The 25,223-nt window shown below is 37.8% G+C and overlaps 1 protein-coding gene across 1 annotated transcript in view; it reads right to left on the reverse strand.

Moving 5' to 3' along the window:
* Prm (Paramyosin) overlaps positions 1–13,648 on the reverse strand; it is a 46,969-nt gene extending 33,321 nt beyond the window's left edge. Inside the window, exons 1-2 of the mRNA XM_065218640.1 lie at positions 13,223–13,648; positions 12,102–12,158 (exon numbers count right to left, since the gene is read on the reverse strand). Of these exons, the coding sequence (XP_065074712.1) occupies positions 12,102–12,158; positions 13,223–13,342 (177 nt within the window). The 5' untranslated portion in view covers positions 13,343–13,648. The remainder of the gene's footprint in view (positions 1–12,101; positions 12,159–13,222) is intronic.
* Positions 13,649–25,223: the final 11,575 nt, after the last annotated feature.

Genomic DNA, 25,223 nt, shown 5'->3' on the forward strand with positions numbered 1-25,223 from the left:
CAAGCTTGATGACTACAAGCAAATCATCCTTCCCGTAATCGAGTACCGTATGCCAATCTGTGAGAGTTGCGCCAAATGCCATCACCTTAAACTCAAAAGGATCCAGGACAAAATCCTTCTTCTTCTTCTTCTTCGCATTTCAAGCTTATTGCATATCGCATATTAGCTTATTGCGTGCTCTCAACTTAGTGTTCTAGATGCACTTCCACAGTTATTAATTGAGACCTTTCGATGCCTGTACCATTTTTGCATCAGTATAATTGTGTGGCAAGTCCAATCATACTTCTATGCCCAGGGAAGTCGAGAAATTTTCCAACCCGAAAAATTTCTAGACCGGACCGGGAATTGAACCCAGCCACCTCCAGCATGGTCTTGCTTTGTAGCTGCGCCTTTACCGACTGAGCTAAGGGAGGCCCCTTAGGACAAAATCCTTAGGATGATTATAAACAGTCCTCCACGGATGCGAAATTCTGAGGTCCACCGCCTGGCTTGTCTTCAGACTCTAGATGAGTGAAGAACGGTCTTCTTGGAAAGGTTCAGAGACACCTGTCTGAGATCAGATCATCAGATCATACGTGATCTAGCACGTTAGGTTAAGTTATTCTCGTAGTTAGGTAGGTTATCAGGTTTTTAAATTAAAAAAAAAAAGAACAGACGCGCAAAGGTGTTTTCAGTAAATTAGTTGAAAAACGCAAATATTGAATTAGAATATTCAATTAAACCTAAATGAAGAGTCAGATAGCCTAATAAATGAAATGTTAATTCAATCATAAGTAACAGAAAAAAAAATCATATTTGTACTGTTTCACACATTAAATCGGATTACATCGTTATACATTTCAAATTGAATTTGTTATTGCATATTTTGCATTTTATACGATTTGTTTGTTTGTATAAATGTATGTTTGCATACGACTGAAACAACTTTGAATATACGTGCATTATGGTTGTCTCGGTACCTACCCGTATAACTGATTTACAAATAGTATCTACTCTGATTATAGATACTAATTGTAAGTACGGGTAGGTAGGGTTTTAGCGAGATATACAAATTCAAAACCCACCAGAATATAGTGCACGACATCCAAACGAACCGTCATACGAGCTGATCTAGATCTGGCGCCATAGATGTATGAGTTTGAACCCCTAAAAACCTGACTGTTACATGTTTGCAAACAAATATTTACTTGTTGATTTTCGGATCAAGTCCTGGGGACGGTCCCATAAAAGGACGGAGACATCGACTATGATCGAATAGAAGTTAACGCAATTTATTTAAGACTGAATACCAAAAATACCAAACATTCATTTAGAAAACTAATCCCAGTTGAAACCCTGAATAATTTTAGGACTTTTGAAGGCGCATGTTTTTACTAAAGTAACTAAGTTGCTAGCTCTTTCTGTTAGAAAGTTATACGTTGTTTTGTTGACGAATATTTTATTTTCAAATGCTGATATCTCAAAAAAGTGGACTTTTATGCTATTGGTAGCATTAATTTATAGTATAATAATTATGAGATATTTTTTGTTTAACTAATTTAAATAACTTTCAAAAAGGGTATACTTTTTAACGAAAATCGTTAAACTAAAAAAGGATGCAACCAAGGTTGCAAAGACTCATTTCAGCTAAAATAATGTTTTTCGGAATAATAAAACCAAAAGATGGTATGATGGCATGTTTTACTTGTAACTTACAAGAAGAGGTTACAAAGTATGCGTTGGAAACATAAAACCTGTAAATTTTGCTTTCTATGAGTCACAATCAGCGATTTGCTGATCGCTGAGTGAGTGAGTGAGTTTGTGAAAAATCGCTGATTGTGACTCTCATGAAGTGAAATAAACAGGTTTAATATGTCAAACACATTCTTTGCAACCTCTTCTTGTATCCTACCAATTCAAAATTTGATCATGGCATCTAATTATTTCATAATTTAGAAAAACATTGTTTTAGCTGAAATGAGTCTTTGCAACCTTGGATGCAACTTGACTGCTTCAACAAAACTATGTGCCTTCGAATGTTTCAACAGTGTCTGGAACAGTTACCATCGCATGCAAAGAGTAGCGTTTCAACTCAGTGTAGATTTTTTTTTCCTTTGGTTTGTTTTTTCCGTCGATCTTGTTTTCCGTGCTGAGCACCAATGCTACCGACGTGCCAGGAAGGCAGCTCCCACACCTGGACCCTACCTATCGACCCATCAACTCATGAACCGGGGACCAACGGCTTTACTTCCCATCCGAAGGAAGGCGTGCCTCAGAACATCCCGGCGGCGCCGACTGGGACGCCGACTACACCACCGGCGCCGTTACTCAATGTAGATGAATTGCGTTTGTTTTGAAGATCTTCGCTGTCATGTACGAGCGAAATGAACAAATGAGTTCATTATACATAAACGAATACGCATTTGTTGATATTCACCAGCGCTTGATTATCCAACCCAAAATTGTCAAAATCAGAATGATTTTGATGATTATTTTGAATATTGTCTTCCCCAGAACCTAAAACCTCGATATTATCATCAATTCGGCAAGAGGTAATCATTTTCCATCAATCTGCGTATAAAAACTAGGCTAGTGACAAGGCCTATACCAACAGCAGCGTTTGAAAGTAGGCAGTATGTCCCGGGCTCAAATAATTTATTTTGTTGTGCTGGGCCCACTGTCACGGTATAACACGTTGCCTACGCGCCTGCCACTGGGCTGATAAAAACCAACACGACACGTTCTTCAGCGCTATATTAGTTTAAAACTAAAAATAATCATTCAGCATTTGATTCTCAAAATCATCCTCACCAAGATGAAGACGAATATTAATATTGACAACAACACAGGCGAAAATGAACATCCAGCCACGAATGAAGAAAACTAATGTTAACTTCGATACTCAGAGGTTGCCTTGATCAAGAGAATTTGGTTGTATCCAAATTCAAATTCATGCAGATAGTTGGTAAATCTGATAAGGTTGTCTTCATTTTCAGTTAAGTTGAGTATAGAAGAAATGATTTTTATCAGCACTAATTAAGCCAATAAAGATAATTTAAACAAATCTGATTTTTAATGGGTCACCCACAGCTTCTTATTAAAACTAGTAAAAACGTGCTCCGTTAGAAGTACAAAATGTATTTATTTCATTGTATTACAATTTTAATAATCAGGTTTGAATTCTTAGCTGTCGAAAGCAGCAGGTGCGAATCACGCGGTAGTAACTTTTGTAGCAATGCTTTTTCATTGTCTGCAGCTCACTCGCTTTTGTCGTTGCCGTAGGAAGCAAACAACTGGAGAATTCCGTTGAAATAAAGCTGACGATCAAATTCAGCATCACAAATGGAAGTGCGAAACCCACCATGGATGAAATCGTCTATTTCGTGAAAGCGCTGAATACAGATCCCGTTCAGATGATTGCTACTAACCGGATTGGGGAGGAGAAATTACTGTTCATAAAGATCAAGTGAAAGTAACCGGCGCTCCATATGTTCCATAACCTGCTATTTTCAATTGTTGTGTGTCTATAACAAATAACTAAAAAGTTAATATTTTGATCTAATTAACCATACGGACAACCCTAATTTCACTTACATCAAAAGACAGACCAAACAATATATAAATAATTTTCCGAAGACACAATTTACCAAACAATTAAAGTTTAAGCGCATAAATTTTTGTCTTCCTAAATACGGTTTTGGGACTATTGGGCAATGGCTGAAAGCCTCTATGAAAAAGAAACGAAAAATTAACTAAAGCAGTTTCAATATCTTATACAGCATATTGAAATGAACATCATATCTACTGCTAGTATAAACAGATCAGCGAAGCAACTAGATTAAAGCAATATTTTTCCTCCGATCCCACGCAATTGCAAAGAGTGTACACTAACAGCGAGCAGCGGGATATGAAAATTTTCCTCATTTTCTCATTCAGGTGAGAGACATATTTTCACTCGTCGATTCCGCTTACAAGCAGCGCAGCGAACCTATTTTTGGTACAGCCAATCGGCATCGGCGAACGATAGAAAACTGGACCGTGCAACACTGAGCTTGTGTTCTGAAAATGTGGGTTGGTGCCTAGTTAGGTATTTGATTTGTGGAAAATTGCACTGACGGCCGCCGAAAGCCCGAACAACACGAAATGAAGTGCACTTGTTTGGAGAGGATTAAAATTGCCGTCCAATGAGTGTAGTACTTGGCTGTTTCCGCGAGATGTAGAGAAGTGAAATGTATGTTATAGTAATTGGCCATGTTCCGTGTTTCTTTGGGATTGTAAAGATTGTCATGCTGGTGGAATTTAGAGTTGTGTTGATTTTTAAAAATTTATTGACCATAAAAGCAAGCGCTAGGTATAATTTTCTCATTCGAGCGTTGTTCGTTCAAATGGGGTCGCATGGTAATTTATAAAGTTAATGTGTGCGCCTGGAATCTGAGCCAGGTGAAACCATTCCTGTTATGAAATGGCAGTGTGGAACATGTGCCATTCATAACGTAATTTTCTATCTAGGTTACTCATAGCGGCACTTAGAAATCTGGGAGAATCCCAATACAAAAAAGACAACATTTTTCAAAGTAGAGCCATTTGACGGATTCTGCTATTTTTAGGTAATGTTTCATAAGCTGGGACGATCGGCTCAAACAGTGTCAACCGAAAAACTCTTCGCGTTGGTCGTGAAGGCGATCGACTAGGAGACCGTATGTAACGCAACCCTACACGTAAACTCATTCTGTGAATGATGACGGATATAAATAGGCACTTTTTCAAAATAATATTATTTTTTCGCACTCTAAGCTGATCTTCGCATTCGCACTCTAAGCTCAATTTTTCTTCAGTACGGAAAAAGATCCTCATCGGTAACAAAAAGCAGACAGCAATATTGCACTGTAAATCAGCGAGAAGCTACCTTCCTTGATTTTAATGCGGAATAATTCCTCTTTCGTGAATTTTCAGGCACAAATATGAGTCAGTTAAATTTTTATATCCCTTCTGATTCATACCGTCTAGCTTGCCGAGAATTAATGCGATATAAAAAGTGGTGTGCATATGTTCGCAATTTCTTCACTTACCGACGGAGCACATTGTGATTCAAGCTCCTCCCACCAACTGTTGTGGTGTGGTGGAAATTTCACAACCGCGCATAAATTCCTTTCTGCACGCGACACACTAGCCGCCCCCTCCCACATATGTACCTATTTCTTTGGCCGGTTCATTGGAGTGTTTGACGGTATCAAACGTCGGAGATCATTGCAAACGCAACGCGAGTGAGACCCACCGCACCGTGAAAAGAGGAAGTTCAGATCGAAAATCCATTTGCAGCTTGGTTTTTACGACTTCTTCGACAAATTCATCCCATCATGAACAACCACCTTCTCGGACGGGAGCATCAGCATCCCGTTGAATGCAAGTCAGTGATGATGCTCTGCGCGTACGGTGGTGGTGTAATTATTTTTAGCACATGCCCGAGAAGACCGCAGTTTTCTCTTTCTTTTTTTACTTCCTATACTGATTGAAAGTCTGAGGTCTTGATTGGTGCGATGTTTGTTTGAATTTTCTGCTCTTGGGTGTGTGGCATTTGGCAGTAAATGATGTAATCCCTGTGCACTGGGTGTCATCGAAAGTATAGCTATCCTAGGGGTTTTCTTTTTGCTATGATATGCTCGTGGTGTTGGGTTCAGCCGATGCCAATCAACTTTCGGTGAATTGGCAAGGTTATTGTCTGCCAATGAGTGAGACGGAATGGAGGGTTGATGTGGAGATTTTTTGGCCTTCAAAATGCACAAATAGATCAATGATCATTTATCATTAGATCTTGTTGGAAAACAGCAGTTGTCGGTCGTTTGGAAATTCAAACAGCATATATTCGGCATGTTTAGATTCCTCATGATTCTTTTGTCGCAAAGGAGAGTTCAAAAACTGACCTCTAGAGGGAACATATTAGATTTATAACAAAAAGTACGACTAGTTCGAAATTCAGTCAAATTACTATCAGAATTTACCTTTGAGCCTGAGGTAATCTCAAACTCATGAGAATGAGCGATCAACGTACTTAAAAATCCTCGTTGAGCTACAGGGCACGACGCAATGGACTTTGAATTAAGAGCATTGAAATTCAACTTTGAAATGTTACATTTTGACAGCCACCATAGTGATACGCTAATGCACGCCGCCGCCACCTCCGCCGAAAAAAGTCGACGGCGTCACGCCGCCACGCCACCGCCGTGGAGGCAAAAACGGTTCCTACGCCGCCGCCACCGATGAAAGGACCGGCGCACAGGTCTACCCTTAAAACAGTTTCAATTCCATGTTATGTTCTCGGAGCCCCAGGTACCCCGCATACACCTACAGGCGCAAATCAGAGGCGATCAATTTGAAAGAAACTGTCATATTTGCATTATCACCGATATGATCGGTGAAACATCGAGAAAACTCTTGCACGACCATCATGCCACTTGATTAGAATTGGCAGTATGACTGAAACAGTGAATTATGTCCCATTCCACAAATTGGGCGGTACTGAGAAAACGTGACATGTTAGGACATAAGTATTCTCTAGACTGTAACTCGAGAGACCACAAGAAAGTCAAATATGGTCTTATTTTCTGTCCTAGAATCTCGTGTTTTTTTTATTATAATAACCGGTTATGTTTCGAAATTGAACAAAAGAACAATTAAATAAAAATTCAGAATATAGGATTTGGAGTGTTTTCAAGCTTCTGAGCTGTTGAAAGTGCCACTACATGGAAACTTCAACGCACCATATTGATTTCACATTTTTAAGGGAGCACCCAAATGGAAAAATGACTTAATCGAGATTGTAAAACATCAAGATAGCATTTTAATTTTGTAGACAAATATTTCTACAGTTATTTCTTACAAATATTTTTTTTGACAGCAACAATGGCACATGCTTCGGTGTGGCAGTATAGGGACAACATTGGGCAAAAATATCAAAATGCACTAGGATGGCGGCGTTACGTGTTACACGGGAAAAATCCGTTCCGAAATTCGTCAACCTGCAGTCACGATTTTCGGAAGAAGTAAATTTTTCGTTTACGAAAGTACACCATGAATAAAAATCATGAAATCATGAACATTGTTCCACAAAATAAACGTAATGCCTGCAAAGGCAACAAAAGTCATAGAATCGTGAACTCTATTCGGAAAATCATGATCTAGTTCTGACAAACGTGATTTATGTTCATGCGTTGTGATTAATACCGTGAACCTTGTTCTCGAAAACGGGAACATGGTTCATGGACTGTAAAATGTCAACTTCATTATAATTACCAATATTTTAAATGGAGTGAGGAAGTGGAATGAAAACAACCGAAGCCTTTATTGCTGGTTTTACCCGCATCCCAAACTGCAGATGCAACAGCAGATGGAATGAACAGCTAGCTGCTTGCGGGGAGCCTTTCGTTGTGCACTGGAAAACACCACCACTCACCACACGGTGATTGAATAAACACCGTTTGGTGAGACCGGATGGAATTCAACTTTGAAATCTGTCTTAGGGAAAACGCTTTTTGCAGGCAATCGGTGATAATTTTAATTATAATAGCAACAGTTACACATCTATGCAATTTTCAATGATGACATTTTGAAAAATGATAAAGTCGAAACTTTAACAGATGCGTAGGAATATTTCTGATCGATTGGTAATAAAGTTATTGAAATTGATACAGGGGCAATCTTTCATAATTTTGTTACATGTTCCATTTTCCGTTTTCACAAAGTGTACCCCTATATAGAAATCACAGACGTAGTCCTACGTCGAAAGGTTATGGTAGTCCGTTCATGTTTAGGCAGACATGACAAATTTCAGTGCGATACTGTTTTTAGTTTTGTTTTGACAGCTGATTGTTGTTGACATGTTTGGCATCATGTTGAGTATTGATAAAAACGATTTTCGTTCTCTCATAAAACTTTATTTTTTGAGAGGCAAAACGGCGAAGGAACAAAAGAAAAGTTGGATAAATATTATGGTGCTAATGCTCCGTCAGATTACACCGTCAAATATTGGTTTCGAGAGTTTCGTGGTGGCAGCAATTCCACTACCGATCAAGTCCGTAGCGGCAGGTCCTCCGATGCGGTTACAGAGGACAATGTAAAAAAAACATGATATGGTGTTGGCTGACCGGAAAGTGAAGGTGCGCGAGCTAGCAGATACCGAACAGATTAGTTCTGAGCGCACAGGGCATATTTTGGGCGAGATTCTGCTTATGAAAAAGTTATCCTGCCGCTGGGTGCCGCGCAAGTTCACTCCTGACCAAAAACACGAATGCGAGAGCACTTCGAAAGGTTATGGCGTCGGTTTTCTGGGATTGTCATGGCATACTCTTCGTGTACTACCTCGAAAATGGAAAAACCATCAACAGCGAGTATTACTATAGAGGTAACTCTAAGACTAGTAGGTCCCGAAATAACATGCTGAACTTTTTGGCTCAGCTCTGGTACTCTCTTCGGTCCCAAGCTAATCGATTCACCCCTCGAAACATAGGAAAATCCACTAACCTCTTATTTTCTCTGTCAAACTTTCATAGCGAATCAAAACAAACATTGCGTAGTACTAGAGTTTCGACTAGAATGGGATACGTTAATCGTTTGCTTGGGACCAATAGGCTAGTCAAGTAGTGAGCCAATTTAAAATCGTTAGTTTCGTATTGATTGTTGGTATTACTGTGCATTATTGGAGCGATTCAAGGCCGAAATCGCTGCAAATCGGCCTCACATGAAGCGAAAAAAAAATTGTTTTTGCAAGGCAATGCGCCGGCGCACAAGACCATCGCAACCACGACCAAAATCAATGACTTACGGCTAAAATTTCTTCCGCATCCACCGTATTCACAAGATTTGGCTCCCTCAGACTAGTATCTCGTCCCAAACCTCAAAAGATAGCTCATAAATAAAAAAAATAAGCTGACGTGAGGATATCATCGACACCGCGGAGGAGTATTTTGCAGACCTTCCGGAAAAATACTTTTCGGACGGGATCACGATGTTGGAAAATCGCTGGAATAAGTGTATCGAGCTAAAAGGGGACGAGCGACGCCGGTGGTGTAGTGGTAAGCGTGGTTACCTCTCACCCCAGCAGGCCTGGGTTCAATCCCAGTTGGCACCGCCGGGATGTTCTGAGGCATAACATCTCTGAGCACGCCTTCCTTCGGAAGGGAAGTAAAGCCGTTGGTCCCCGGTTCATGAGTTGATGGGTCGATAGGTAGGGTCCAGGTGTGGGAGCTGCCTTCCTGGCGTCGGTAGCATTGGTGCTCAGCACGGAAAACAAGATCGACGGAAAACAAATCAAGGAAAAGAAATAAAAGGGGACTATATTGAATAAAATATTTTTTTTTTCATTCCCAAGGAGGTTACTTTTCACCCCACCCAGTATTATCTACACTTTGCCTTAGAGAACCACATCTTAGTTAGTCTTAGTTTCAATTCATAGCGTATAAATGTTTTGAAAATATTTAGTTGATCATTTTTGCGATTTTACCAAACATGAAGAACTGTCATTTATTGTGATGGAGTTAGAGGAGGATATGCTCTGCTTGTTGGATTAATTTCATTCATTTACACTATAAGTCACATTGACACATCACACAGGTCATTCATGGCTTGTTCGGGGATGAGATTTGAGCTCGTGACCTTCAACATGATGCTACGTCTGGCCAGTCCCCATATAATAGGTTTACATCTGTTTCTTATAGTATAATTTCAAAATGATTTAGAGCAATGATGTAGAGAAAACGTACAATTCAATATAGAGGGGACCATCGGCTTAAAGGAATACAGTTTCCATTCGGTAATTCGAAAAAATCGTGTTCGGACTACTCTCCCTTATCCGAAAAAAAAAAGAAAAACGGTGGTGGAACTTCTGGGGTAATATTTATAATACGACGCTGTCAAACTCAACGATTTGAAAATATAAACAACTAAATTGCTAAGGTAAACTTCGTTGCTAATCTTGATACTGTTGTTTTAAGCCTACTATAAATCAATTTTTACAACTGGCAGCGTAAATGACGCTTGTGTACTGTTAAAGCAGGCATCGCCGGATTGTCAAAAGTCATATTTAAAAGATACCGTGACTAAAGAATGTCAGATTATTGGTGGGTTGGGTGGTCTTTTTAATTCGACGCTGTCAAACTCAACGATATGAAAATATGAACAAACAAATTTGTGAAGTTACATTTCGTTGCTAGGTTTGTTTATTGTGTTCACAAATACTGGCAGAATGCCTGTCACTTAAAATTTTCTACGGAGTAAATCTCGAACACTATTGCGATTTCAAGCATGAAAGTTTCGGTAACTTTACAGAGCCGAAGATTCTTGTTCACTATACAATACATCTTAAAACTGTAGTCAAAAGGTACAACACAATAAACATTTTATCTTCCGCTATCCAATAAGCCTCCTCCACCAGAACGGGAGCCGCTTCCAGTGGTTTCATTGTATGGCAGATTCGTCAACGGGGGTCAGAGCGCTTCCATTGCAGCAATGGACGCAAAACGTGGTCAGCGCTCACACATTCACCACGAAACGGTTGTTTTTTAAAATTGTAAATTGTAGCTAATAACAAAACCTACAAAAGCTCTATTCATCATTTTGCGGAATGCTGTTGATGAAAAAAGTTAGAGGCAAATGAATGTAAATGAATGTATGAAATGAATGTAAATGATTTTCCATGCCTGCCGACGAGCCTTTTGAACATCTTGGATGATAATGATATTGGAACAAAATATCATGCTTGATATTGATTTTACAAGCTCCTCTGATATTGCGAGACTATTCCCAACGTGCAAACATTAAGTTGAGTTTGACTCGACGCAGAAATGATTCCGTTCCACATCGTTTTCTTAGAAAGAGAAAGTATAGTTTGCTATCTCTTTTTAATCTTCACCGAAGGCAGACACGAAATGACTGCTGCCAGCCGTTATGGAAGATTCGGTTGCATTCGGGTGTAAAGCAAAAATCATTAAACTCAAGCTCACCACAGTTTGGTGAGATTTGCAGTTGGTGAGTTTTGTTAGCTTGATATTCCGAGCTGGGATATCACAGCTTGCAAAATCAACCGCAGATGTTTGATTGTTGATTTTTGTCTACGAAAATTAAGCGTGATCTTGGGAATTGATTTTCAATATTTTTTCAACACTGTTTACAATATTGTGTGATGCATTTTATTGATTATTTAGTAAAATAGAACACTGGAGTACAATTGACGTGCCCTCCGGTCTTAGTTGTTGTTTTGTCATTCAAAACTTTGCTCTTAAGCGAGTGTTATTGTGCCTTATTGTCGATTTTCCTGGGACCAGGAAGTAATTTGATTAGCTGAAAGGGATAGCCTGAACCTGCTAGGTAAATATTGGTACTGGTTTTAAACATTCATTATGCCAAAACACTCTGGCCGAGAAAGGGTTAATAACACATAATACAAGAACGCTGAATACTAATAAGTCCTGTAGGTTTCTTTATTTAGCCTTCAAGCAAATCTGTAGTGCAATGTTGATATGATTTGATTTAACGTGTTAAAATTAAACAAGTTTTTTTTCATAAATACGGAATTACTTCATCTGAGAGGAAATGACATAAGTTATAAGTTCGTTTTTACGTTAAATCGTTTAGGCGCGCTATTTCCTGGGTTTATAAGGAACAAGTACACAGAAGACATGACAAGACAAGTCACTTTTATTAGCATTATCCCACTTTTCTAGAGTTCAGTTGAATTTGCAAATAATTATATCATTATAATTTATGAAATAAATAGATACAATATAGCCATATAAGTATATCGAGGTCACCTCTGGTAGCCTCGTTAGTGAATGCACGGTATACCAGCGGGTATGATTCCCGTTCTGATCTAAGTATTCTAAGGGTTGGAAATTTTTGTCCACTTCCCTGGTACAGAGTATCTTTGTCCTAGCTAAGTAAGCACTGATTCAACACATTTTTAATGTTTTCTATTTTACAGACCTTTTAAAATCAACGTTTGCTCGTTTATTATTTTTTAAAAAGAGATCTTCATTCGTTATATCTCAATCTCCATGGAGAGGCAGGAAAAAGATTTATATGTATAAGAACATACCGTGGTGGAATAAATATTTCTACTAAATACGACTTACCCTTTGACGGAGGCCACGCTCCGACTCCAGATCCTCCTGCAGCAGGCGGATTTTGTCCTGTAAGGAAGCAGAGACGAGATGGAAAGCTTAAAAACCGTGATTCATTCACCAGGCGGGACGGAATTGAACAACGATCACACTAAGCTGCCATTTGGTTGCCATCGCCATGAAACACCGTGCGTTATTTTTCGCAGACCATATTTCTTCCCCGTGGCGCAATCCAAAGTCACTTTTACTGTCAACAGTCCTAGTTCGAAATGTTTTCTTCTTTCTTTTTTTAATTTGCCAGCTATAATTCGCTAGTACGTTTTTCACACCAGTCACAATTCGCCGTCATATGCATCGTTTTTCTTAAAAAATGTTACGACTGTCATTTGCGTTTTTAGTCTCACTACTTGCACACTCATTCGCATTCCTTCTTCATGAAGCGGTCAGTTCTTCTTCGATTGCGCTCGAACATTTTTCCACGATGATGATGATACATTTCCCGATTTCCGTTTTATTCTTTGCACACGCACAATCGAGAATTATTCACACTAGAGGTGAATGTGAGTAGAAACCGGCTTTTGGGAGGGTATTTTTTTCTCTTTCAGGATTGCGCCGCTGTCAGCAGTTCTTACGTCCAATCCAATCCAATGGCTTATTCGCAGATTGGCATGGCAGCCAAGTGTCTTTTGATGTGTACAGCGGGTGGAAAATAGATGAGAGGATCTTTGATGGGAGAATTTGGCGGGGATTCTTGGGAAGCTAACGCCTAGTGTCAATGCTATTTCAGGTGCGTTCAACGCTGGTCGTTGCCATTGATAATGAGAACGGCGAGAGTTGGTTGGTTCTGAGGCAGCTCTAGACTCTGGGTTGGAATTTGCACTTTTGCCCGTTGTCGGGCCGGGAGTTTCTAAAGTTAGCGCAAGAAAATATGCAACGGCATCGGGGTACGCTTTGCGAGAGATTTATTTTGAAGTGACATTTCTAAGGAAGGTGCAATGCACGGGGATAATTGTCAAAAAAGGTTTCTGTTGGAATGTGAATCCGGGTGAGATATTATGTAACTGTTAAGTGCAAGTGTAAGTATGGCGAGGCGTTGTGCAAAAGTGTTGAAAAGTCTGTAACTGAAAACTCACCTCCAGCCTGGACAGGGCGCTAAGGTCAGCGCTGTACTCAATGCTGACATCGGCACTACCACCGCCAGTGGATTTGTAGGTATATTTCGAAGTTTTAGTAGTAACGGCAGACGACGACATTTTTGCTAAATATCTTCAACTATTTTCACTGGCCCAAAAAAAAACTCCAGCACTCTGGCACTATGAGAAATCACTAAAGTTTAACGCGATTCGCTTCCTTGATCCTTGATTAGAACGTAGAGCGAACGAGAAAAGGAGAGCGAGAGAAACACACAACCCCTAAAGAATCCTTTTCCAGGAACAACTCAGATTCACTTTCCACCGGCAGAGCTTGGGATCTATCCGTTCAGAACACCGAATGAACCGACTGTTAGGAGCACACTATATGCCAGAGATTTCATAAATGTCGGAGCAAGGTTGGTGATCTACTAACTCGGTAGCGACCAACTGTGAGTTGGTGTTGGGTTGCGAGAATCAGAAATCGTTATACGTTCAATCGAATCATGTTTGTATGGGAAAGTCATAGAATCGTACTGAAAAACGTGTGGTTCTCCTCCGGTGAGTAATTTTTTGGTTGATTTTCATTGAAATTTTCATCAAGTTGGCTGCGTTTGCGCGCTTCAGTCGTGGCATACTGCGATGTTATGGTGAGCACTTCCACCGTGAGTGACCCACATGTGTCACTCAGCATACAGCTGAACCGGTAGGCCTCATGTTGCTGTTGCTGGGTGCCGCCGCCACCATTGGCTGGCGTGTGATGGTCATTATTGTGTGGCGCAAAGGAGCCGTGACGATCGGTTGTATGGAGTAGTCCACATTGATCTGTATTGCGCACGCATCCTCCGTACGAACGGGTCAGTCAGGAGGAAGAAACACCAAATGTAAGTGTTGGGCCAAGTCAGGTGGGTTAAAATTAGCGCAACACGGATTGTTTTATTGTTTTATAAATATACGTAGTTTACTCATCTATCGCGTATGTGATGTGATGACCAAGAATCGTCGGGGCGTTGGAAATCGTACACAGTGTCGGCGCAAGTTAGCTAAAGGCCGCATGTCGGTTGGTTTTGGAATGAACATAGTACAGGAATATGACACAGTGAGGGGAATGAGTCAAAGAAAGTTTTTTGTCGTTTTGTTTTAAAAATGATTTTTGATTCATTACTTTGGCAATTAGTAGGGATTTAGCTTGAACGACCGTAAACAATATTGTTGGGACAAGTCATGTACCATTTCGGTAGAGGTAAAATTGTTTGAACCGTATAGAAGCTGATGATGTTTTTTTTTCATTTCCCATATTGACTTAAAGCATGTACTAAAGCTACATAAACTTGCAATATTTATTACATCATTTCAAGTTATTACAGTTTCGCTTTATCGAAACTTGTCATAACATGCACCACGTTTTTGTTTCAGAAGTTATGGTTCGAATTCGATTTGTTGTTGTTAAAAGAGTAGTTCTACTTATTGCAGATACATACCAGCGGTTCTCAAACATTTATTGATGGCGACCTAATTTTTGAAATTTTATAAACTGGCGGCCTACCAATATTGACGAGAGAGCAGTTCCACGCCAAATAACGAAACGTAAAACCTCGACCTTCTCAGATTTGCAGTATATTTTACGTAATTGTTTGTTGTGGGTAATGATTCTTTTGTTTTGCTAACATTCGGTCATTTTGGATCTTGCCAAATTTTAAAATTAGCGAGTTTGAAATTTTTCAAAAATGTTTTGCACATCTGATCGAAATAATGTCTGAGACAAAGTAGAGTAGAGACTTCGGCCTAATCGCCCATTTTGAGCCTATCGAGCTGAAAACATCAAATAACTACATGATTTCCGCGTTAACAATCAATGGTACGATACTTAAGTTCAAAAGCACAAAGTAAATCAGAACACGTCATATGAATGTTTGCATTAATTTTCTAAGAAACAAAAGAAGCGCTTAAACTGAATATTTTTTTATTTTCATTCGATGGGCGAAGTGAATTCAATGGCATTTCAATGGTGTTTCAATGCGTTAGGCCGAATTTAGAATCCGTAGGACGATATTGGGGTCAAGAATCAATATCAATATCTCTACAATTTGTTACTCTTTATGACATCTTACTGTACGTGCGGAAGGGTGAAAAAACTAGAAGTCATCTGCAGTGAAAACATTCCATTTTGTAAAAAATCCGCTTGAAAAATTAAAGCAAAGGGCGGGTTGTGCATAATAGGCCTGAAATTAGATCTAAGCCCTAGTAGAGGAAAATTAAAAAAAATGTTAACCTTAACATCTCAAAATGTCCTTATCCGATTTTTAAGTGTGCCGAAGTGAAGTGAGAAATGGTGCCCCCCCTATAATAAAAATCTACAAATCAACTTTACAAATTAATGATGGAATGGTTCATAAAATTTACAAGTAAGCTACCAGCCCATGGCTGAAAGTCTCCTTAATAAAGATATAAAAAAAAATCACAAGTAGGTTATAAAAAATTTCGAAATGCCAATCTAAGAATGACTATTAACGCTATGTGTATTTTATTTATAAATCCCAAATAGCTTTAAACTTATCTACTCCAGTCGCTTATCACAATGAAAAGCAAATAATTCTAAGTTCATCTAATGTAATTGGGTGAAAAGCTTCAAATCTACAACTACTATTAACTGGCTGCTTTATTTCGCCAGGTTTATCGACCAATTCAATGGATTGACTAATTAATGAAACACTGTCGAGAAAATAATCAATAAATTTAGATGCAATTACTTGTTCTGACTGTTCTAATGTGCCTTTAAAAGTTATGGACCGCGGTTTGCAATTAATAGGTTTTAATAAAGATTTCAAAATTTTCCATTACTCTTTGCTGTTGTTTTGATGCTGATCAATAGACTGATGCAAAATTTGAAATTTTGGCTCCACAATGCTCAAAGGGTTCCAAATTGGGCCCTGATTAGCCTCCCGAAATTTGAACTCATTTAGTGAGAAACTGATTCGGCACAAACCATTTGAAATTTATATGGGAATTATTTACTATGGAGAAACCATAATTTCGGTTCATATCTATCTCAAAATTCACCAGTTCACTCTATTTTAGAAAATGATAACTAAGCTTGTTGAAAATTTTCTCAGCTACAACTTTGTTAAAGATCACTTTTTGATCAAATGTAAGGAATAAAAATTATTAATGATTCAAGACACTGATGTCTTATGATTATGCTCAATCAACTGTTCAGCAGGCAACATTGGTGTTTATGCGCGTAGAATAGAGGACAAAAATCATGGCTACTATGTCACACTACAGAATACAGTGTTGCCCACAATACAGTTGCTTAATCTTGCCATAAGATTATCAATCTCTTAAACAATTAATAACTATTTAATTTAACGTTTTGCTGAAAAACGATTTCCTGCAAAGTTGTAGCTGATAAAAATTCCCATAAGACTAGTAATAGAACTTGTTAACTGTACAATATGTAAAAAGGCTAGAATACAATGAATAACAAGTTTTGTTTTCCCATAGTAATTTCCATATAAACTTCAAACGGTTTGTGCCAAGTACAATTTCTCCAAACTGTACCAGCTGTTCGAATTTTTCAAAGAAACAATTTCTTAATATATTAGAATAGTAGATTTCAAAAACTAAATCAATAAGATTGAATTAAGCACACAATATCACAACCAAAAAACTCACTCGAGAACAAAACTTAAACGAAAAACTAATTTAATCAAATTATCACACGCTAGAAAATGCAACCGCTCTACTTTGCTGCTCTCATAGTACTCCGTCCTTTAAGCAGATTCTTTCAATAGATAAAATATTAGTATCAACACTCAAAATTGTATCTTTAAATTAAATTGTAAAGTGTTAAGCAAGTGTATCTAATTTATTGATACAAATATAAAATTAGTAGCGGGTCGGTGGTGTAGTGGTAAGCGTGATTACCTCTCACCCCAGTAAGCCTGGGTTCAATCCTAGTCGGCGCCGCCAGGATGTTCTGAGGCATAACATCTCTGATCACGCCTTCCTTCGGAAGGGAAGTAAAACCGTTGGTCCCCGGTTCATGAGTTGATTGGTCGATAGGTAGGGTCCAGGTGTGGGAGCTGCCTCTCTGGCGTCGGTAGCATTGGTGCTGAGCACGGAAAACAAGATCGACGGAAAACAAATCAAGGAAAAATATATATATAAAATTACGATTAATTCATTGCAATAATCACTATTTATTGTAAACATCCTCATCAAAGAAAACTTAAGCATCAATAGCAGGGAAATGAGGGAATGAGGGAAAGCAACAATAGTAAATTCGACCGTTTGACTTGATATTGATCAGTTTCTTACATGATAACCAGACGTAAACAAAATGATCAATGGGTAATCCCCTTCAGGGTATTTTTGGAATCTGAGTACCGTCTATAGACCAGAAATCTATGTCTTTATATCCAAAATGGCGGATTCCGGTTACAGAAAAACTGGGAAATACTGTTAAACATCCTTCAACATGGGATTTTTTGGATTCGGGTAACGTCTAGGAACGCAAAATCAATGTCTTGAAATCCAAGTTGGCGGATTCCGGTTACTGAAAAACTTTGAAATGCTGTCAAATACCCCACAATAGGGGTATTTTCGGAACGAGGACGACGTAATTTTAAATTGATGTCGACGTAATTTTAAAATCCAAGATGGAGGCCCTTAGTTTTAAAATACCTGTCAAATACCCTATAATATGGGAATTTTCAGAACGTGGACAACGGGTCGAGACTTATAATCGATGTCCGATGGAATTATTTAATCCAAAATGGCGGCAATAAGCTTCAGAAAAAACTTACAAATACCCTACAATTTGGATATTTATGGAACTAGGACAACGTGTAGAGGCCGAAAATTTATGTCCGACGCCATTTTTGAAGCCATATATTTTTAAAAACATTTAAAATAATATACAATATGGATATTTTCAGAATGGGGAAGACACGTAGAGGCCAAAAATCAATGCCCGGCGAAATTTTGGAATGCACATCGCTTATAAAAAAAACCTATCAAATACCTTAAACTTTAACATTTTTTTCTGAAACCAATAGCGTCAGATTTCGATCTACACTTCGTCCCCTTTCCGATATTATCCATATTTTAGAGCATTTAACAGGTTTTTTTTCTGAATCTTAGATCCACCGTCTTGCGTCTGGCGTCTTGCTGCTGGCGTCTGACATCGATTTTCGGCATCTACACGTTGACACCGTTCTGAAAATACCGGCGTAAATCCCAGTATTCCTTTTTGACGTTAATACGTCTTTACTGGGACTATACACCAGCTCTCAACTGAGTGTTGTTAATTGAAAGCAACTTTATGAAAGTACAATCAAACTCGATGCCCAGCGAAGTCGAGATATTTTTCGACCTGAAAAATCCCTAGACCGAACCGGGAATCGAACCCAGCCGCCTCTATGGTCTTGCAGCGCCTTTACCGACTGATTGTAGGGTATTTTACGGGTTTATCTGAAAACGATGGTCGTTATCTTGCATAAAAAAATAGCGTCGAATACGTCGAATATTGATTTTCGGCATCTACAATCTACACGTAACGTTAAAAAAAATATTGTAGGGTATTTGCCAGATTTTTCTGAAATCAAGAGCCACCATTTTGGATTTCGATGCAGACACGCCTTTTCGGCATCTGCACGTCGTTCCCGTTCCAAAAATACCCACATTGTAGTTTTTTGAATCCAAGATCCACCATCTTGGATTGCAACATGCCGTTGGACATCGATTTCCGACATCTACATTTTCCAAAAAAAAACCACTATTTTAGGGTATTTGATGGATTTATGAAACCAATGGCAGCCGTATTGGATTCCAAAATGGCGCTGGATATCGATTTTTAATTCAATATAAAGTTTAAATTTTCCCCATTCTAAACTTAAACCGTCCTGATTCTATCCTGATAGCAATATGTCAAGGAACCAGCAACTTTGAAAGAATTCAAGCGAAAGATACAGTAGCGCTGCACTTGAGTGAAGGTGGAAGAAACGTATAGAATATGAACAAATACACAAACCTTTCTTCTGAGACTGTAATATTTGCTATCGATTTCGTTCCTTTGAGCGGCAGATGACACGATTGTGTCTGCCTCATAGCGGTCGTTTGAGAAAATGGAAGAGTTACCAGTCTTCCTGATATGCTGTCTTCGATAATATCAATCGGTTATACGTGCGAAATTTCATCGCTTGTCGAAAGGACAACAAGACTGGCAGTAGAGGGATTCCATCCAGAATGAGCTGAAAAAACCTGAAATCGTGCTCGACCATCTTCGATTTGGATGATACTTTGCCCATATTTTCAGTATGATAGACCAAGTATTTTCCGCAGGAGAGGAGACCCTTTTGACTCAAGGGTAATTTTTGAAAAGGGCCTATGTGTTTTTGCACACATACTTAAAAAAAATGTAGTTCGAAAACAGTTGGTTGTAGAAAAAAATTTACTAACAAGGAGTTTTAGGAAACCAATAAGGCTTTATAAAAAAATATACACGGAATTTTTGTTTTCGTTTTTTTACAAAAAAAAAAAATTAAAAATAAACCTCAAAATTCAAATAACAAAAATAAACGTATTTTTGATTTTTTTTTAATTTTTTATATAAAAACTTGAATAGAAAGCAGAAGTTTTGAAAGCAACTCTAGGATGGACAAACTTGCAATAAAAAAGTTTTTCTAAGAGCAACTTTTGAGGCATTTTTTAAAATTTCATTATTTACGGCAAAATGTTCAGTTTGATGTTAGTATATGATTATAAAAAATATTTTAAACGATAGTGCTCATATCGATAAACTTCCTAAATATAACCGTTTTCGAGACATTTCAAATTTACTTTCATCAAAATCAAATTTTTGTAGAAAATAAGCCATTTTCATAAGTTAATCGTGATTTTCCATCAGCATTGATAAGTTTAGCAAGATACTCATATATTTACCTTCAATTTGTCTTTTGACGATTGAACGATCAGACAACCCGTTTAGAATTTACAGGGGAAATGAAAACACTATTATTTTAAATATAGAAACCAACACAAGTTAAGTTGCACTTTTTTTATTATCAAGCGTAGTTTCATCCTATTTAAGTTGTTAATATTGATATACCTATCCATCTTAAACATTAAACATAAGTTCCTAGAGTGGAAATTTAATTTGGATACATCTCTATCAATCTGTGATACGTGTCGCTTGAATTTAAATAGAATCGAACCATGTGCTGAATATCTGGAACTAGAAGTGCAACCGTCAGTCATGGACATCGCGGAGCCGCAGCCATCTACATCTCGACATGGCCTCGAAGAAATACCATCAACTACGTCAATAACAACAGCATCATCTCAGGATAGTGGAGAGCAACAATTTTCCAGGACGCATAATATTGAGTTATTCAACAAGGGCATAGCTGGTATCAACGTATCGCCAATATCAACAAAAAAATTCCAGAATGTTAACTATCCCCGGAGAAAGTATATGGACATTACCAATGGCATTAAGAAACGCATCTTCGGTTTTCAAGCGGAAGAAGATGACCTGGAGCAACTAAAATTGAAAGCTGCGGAACACAATGAGATGATCGGACAACTGAAGGATAGATTTGCTGATCCAGCTTCATCGAGAGACGATCAAATAAGGATTCTGACGATTTTGCCGAAATCTTGGTCAACGCAAACGGTAATGGACGAGTTTGAAACAAATAAATACATTGTATTGTAAGCTCGATGCTTGGCAAACGGGAAAGGAGTATTGGCCACCCCCAACGAAAGGTTAGGACACGGTTTGGATCCCGAAATTAAAAACGAGGTATTGCAGTTCTTCGAAAGCGACTTTTAGTTTATACATTGCGAGAAGCTTTTATTAAATTTCAAGAAGTTAGTAAAAATAGCATTGGATTTAGTTCATTTGCAGCACTAAAACCAAAGCATTGCAAATTACTTGGTAGTTCAGGTTCTCACAATATTTGTGTTTGTACCATCCATGAAAATATTAATTTAATGCTTCATTGTCTTAGAAAATATTCATTCGAAAAAGATTTCAACCATTATTTTGAAGAAATATTAGGCAGCTACTAAACATTGTTATCTCCGCGAATGCGAACGTTGTCCAGGTCACTCATATTTTGAAAGAAGTTTTTCAGAAAAATTCGAGGAACAGGGTATGTCTGAAAAATGTTTTGAACAACGGGTTTCAACTGATCGATGTAGTTTAGAGAAACTTGTAAAACCAGTAGATGGATTTGTTCCTTATTTTTGCGAAAAGTTGGATAAACTGGTATCCCATGATTATATTAAAACTCAGCAGTCTAGTTTCTTGAGAAATACAAAAAATACTCTTAAAAATGGAGAAGTTGTCATAATTTGTGATTTTTCCGAAAATTATTCATTTGTTCTTCAAGATGCTGCCCAAAGTAGTTACTGGAATAATCAACAAGCTACTATTCATCCTTTTTGCATTTATTATTCAGAATCAGGTATAATTAAAAATTTAAGTTTGATCGTAATCTCTGAAGTTTTAAAACACGATAAAATTGCGGTGCAAGTATTTATTTCAAAATTACTGACCTTTTTGCAAACAAAAATACAAGTAAAAAAAGCGATGTTTATGTCTGATGGAGCTGCATCCCAATATAAAAATTGCAAAAAATTTGCAAGTCTTTGTAAATTTAAAACGAAGTACAATATTGATGTTGAATGGCACTTTTTTTGCAACTTCGCATGGCAAGGGACCATGTGACGCGATTGGTGGCACATTAAAACGAATAGCAAGGAACGCAAGTGTGGCTGTAGAACATGAACATCCAATCACAAGTGCAGCAGAGTTATATGCATGGGCTAACCAGAAGAGTAATGATTATTTAACAAAAATATCATTTTGTTTTGTGTCACAAAAGGAATACGAACAGGGGGCTGCAGAATGGAAAAGCATTTTTGAAAAGGCCAAAACGATCACAGGTACAAGAAAATATCACTGTATTGTTCCGATTTCCGAAAATAAAATATCAGCGAAACTATTTTCGAATGAAAATTCATTCAAGTTCATCAAATAAAAATATATCCAACGGAAAGGTTTATGCACAAATTATTATTATTAAAGACGATCGAAAGTAATAAATGTAAGATGCAAATAAAAAACGCATGGGTATTTCATTTATTTATCTTATTTATCTTATAAGTTTAAAACCAATTTTCCAATAGTCTATTGGTGCAAGGGTAAGTTGAAGTACATGCATATCTTGCAAAACTTATCATATATGATGGGCAATCACGTATTACTTACGAAAAGGGCATATTTTCTACAAAAAATTGATTATGATGAAAGTAAATTTGAAATATCGGCGAACCAGCCCCAGGCTGAAAGTCTTCCTAATAAAGATAAATTAATTAATTGAAATATCTCGATATTTAAATATCTGACATCAACCTGAACATTTTGCCGTAAATAATGAAAGTTTCAAAAATGCCTTAGAAGTTGCTCTTAGAAAAACTTTTTTATTAAAAGTTTGTCCATCCTGGAGGTGTTTTCAAAACTTCTGCTTTCTAATCAAGTTATTATTAAAAATATATAAAAAAAAACAAAAATAAGTTTTTATTTTGTTATTTGAATTTTGAGGTTTATTTTTAATTTTTTTTTTTGTAAAGAAACGAAAAAACAAAAATTCCGTGTATATTTTTTTATAAAGCCTTATTAGTTTTCAACAACTCTTTGTTAGAATTTTTTTTCTACAACCAACTGTTTTCGAACTACATTTTTTTTAAAGTATGTGTGCAAAAACACATAGGCCCTTTTCAAAAATTACCCTTGAGTCAAAAGGGTCTCCTCTCCTGCGGAAAATACTTGGTCTATCATACTGAAAATATGTGCCAAGTATCATCCAGATCGAAGATAGTCAAGTTTGGTGACTGACCGATTTGGCGTGGAATTGGTCAGTAGGTTCGGAGTGCTTCGGATCTTAGTGGTCGTAAATGTGTATTTCCCTAAGGCGGTTGTGGAGTCGGCAGTAAAACAAAATCAACCTCCTAACTCTTCAAAACGCTGGTGATGTACTCTACAGCAATGTCAATTTCTTCAGTGGATTCGAGGGTGTGCCAGTCAGTTTGGCGAAGCGCTTCTAGTGATCCTCGAAAGTCCAAATTTATCCGGGAAACACTCAAATTAAGTAGACTGTAAGAAACTAATAGCTATCATAACAATAATTAATAGCTACTTCAAAAGCGGATTGACCTGCATCAAGAATAGAAAGTGGTTCTACTGCTTCATCAATCTGGCATCGAGAGAGCGTTGTTGCATTCACTAAAGTGAAATTCATGATTAGCATGTTCTAGTTAATAATATAGTTAACTTGAGACAGATCATGCAGATAATCCTTTCACTTTTTCGTGAGGCTCTCAATTTGCAAATGTCTGATTTGTACCCCACAAAAACGTGGTCCAACACCAATTTCTTATTTTATATTTATTACTGAAAAATAAAATTCGATCGATCTTGCCTCACTACCGCAGTATGCTACGGACGCTCCATAGCTAGTTAGATTTTTATTAAAACTTCGGCAAGCCAAATGCCTGCATGAATAAGCCAAATACAGAGTGAATTAGTGATTACCTGAGGGGCAATGCATTAAGTATGTCACGCTCAAAAAGTTTTTCCTATACCTAATGCTGACACACAATCTTAAACCCCCCCTATCATCAAAGATCGAGTCATGATATATGCATCACCCCTGAGTGATAAGCAATTGCCACCGAAGAACGAACGACTAACTCATTTTACACGTGACCAAATTCATGCTTTACAGAGCACCGAAAATTATTTGAATTTTTTGTAGTGTAAAGTCTTTGTAGGAACGGTAATCCAATCTAAAAAATAGGTTGTCTGAAATATTGGATACCTAGTTGATAAATAATCAACTTGTAATAATTATATTCTAAACAATGCTTTCAATGAGTAGGAATATTCGAGTTCGATATGCTTAATCTTCATTATTTGGGCATTTAATTTAATCCATGTGAGGTTTCAAATAGTTTTCACTTCTTGTCTTATTGAGTCAAAATATTTTAGGAAATAATAAATTTAAATCAAAATACGTAAGGTATAAAATGCACCGGGTATTCTTTATCCTTCATTGAGTGCAGGGAATGAAATGAACCAGAGTGTCCCAAGTATTATAAGGCTATATGAAATGGTTCAAATGCTAATCTATGAAGAGCTTTCAACGATCAATAGAGTTTTAGAAAGCAACATTTCTCGAGTAGAATATTTCGCTCACAAGTCAATCAGTTAACATTTTAATTCAAACCAGAGCAATATCTTAAGGTGAAACATTCATCAGCATATGTATATATATTTACGTGCATACGTACGGAAAGCTCGTGCGTTCACAGTCGGTGTTTTCAGAATTTCGTCGAGAAAACTATTTTTATCCTCGGCGCATATTCACCAAAACAAACACCTAATGGAATTTTCGTAATAAACATCGCCAAAAAATCTGAGCCACTCAGCAGTAAAGGTGTTGGTCCGATGGATCATTCGACTTTGCGTAGTGTGAGTGGGCCGCAAGAACTCACACATAATTCTGTCTGGGAAATGTGGGAAAGCCGAGGTGTGATGTTAAATTGCGGAAAACTTGTCCAGTAGTGTGATCGTCGAGTGCCTTGCGTCTCCATCGTTTACCTACATTTGGCGCGTTCGGATTACCATCGTTGAGGTGTGTTCGGATGAAAACACCCTCGTAGGCTATCATCATCTCTCAGTCTTGATGGAATAGCTCTTCGGGTGGGATGGTTTACGGAATATGAGCTTGTTGGTAAAGAGAAAAAGAGAGTTTTCGTTCATATTTTTAGATATTTTTCACTTTGTAGCACTAACTAGAAGTTGGCGGCAGTTACGGGAGAAGGTGGTCGTCGGCACACTTACGGTTGGCATGAGCATGTGTGAATGTGCAAATAACCTCGACCACTTCCCAACAACTTGGTTGTCCTGACCAAGTGTGATGATGGCAAAGCG

The sequence above is a fragment of the Ochlerotatus camptorhynchus genome, unplaced genomic scaffold (genome assembly GCF_037179485.1).
Source record: "Ochlerotatus camptorhynchus isolate MF236.1 unplaced genomic scaffold, CSIRO-AGI_Acam_v1.1 ptg000008l, whole genome shotgun sequence".
NCBI lineage: Eukaryota > Metazoa > Arthropoda > Insecta > Diptera > Culicidae > Ochlerotatus > Ochlerotatus camptorhynchus.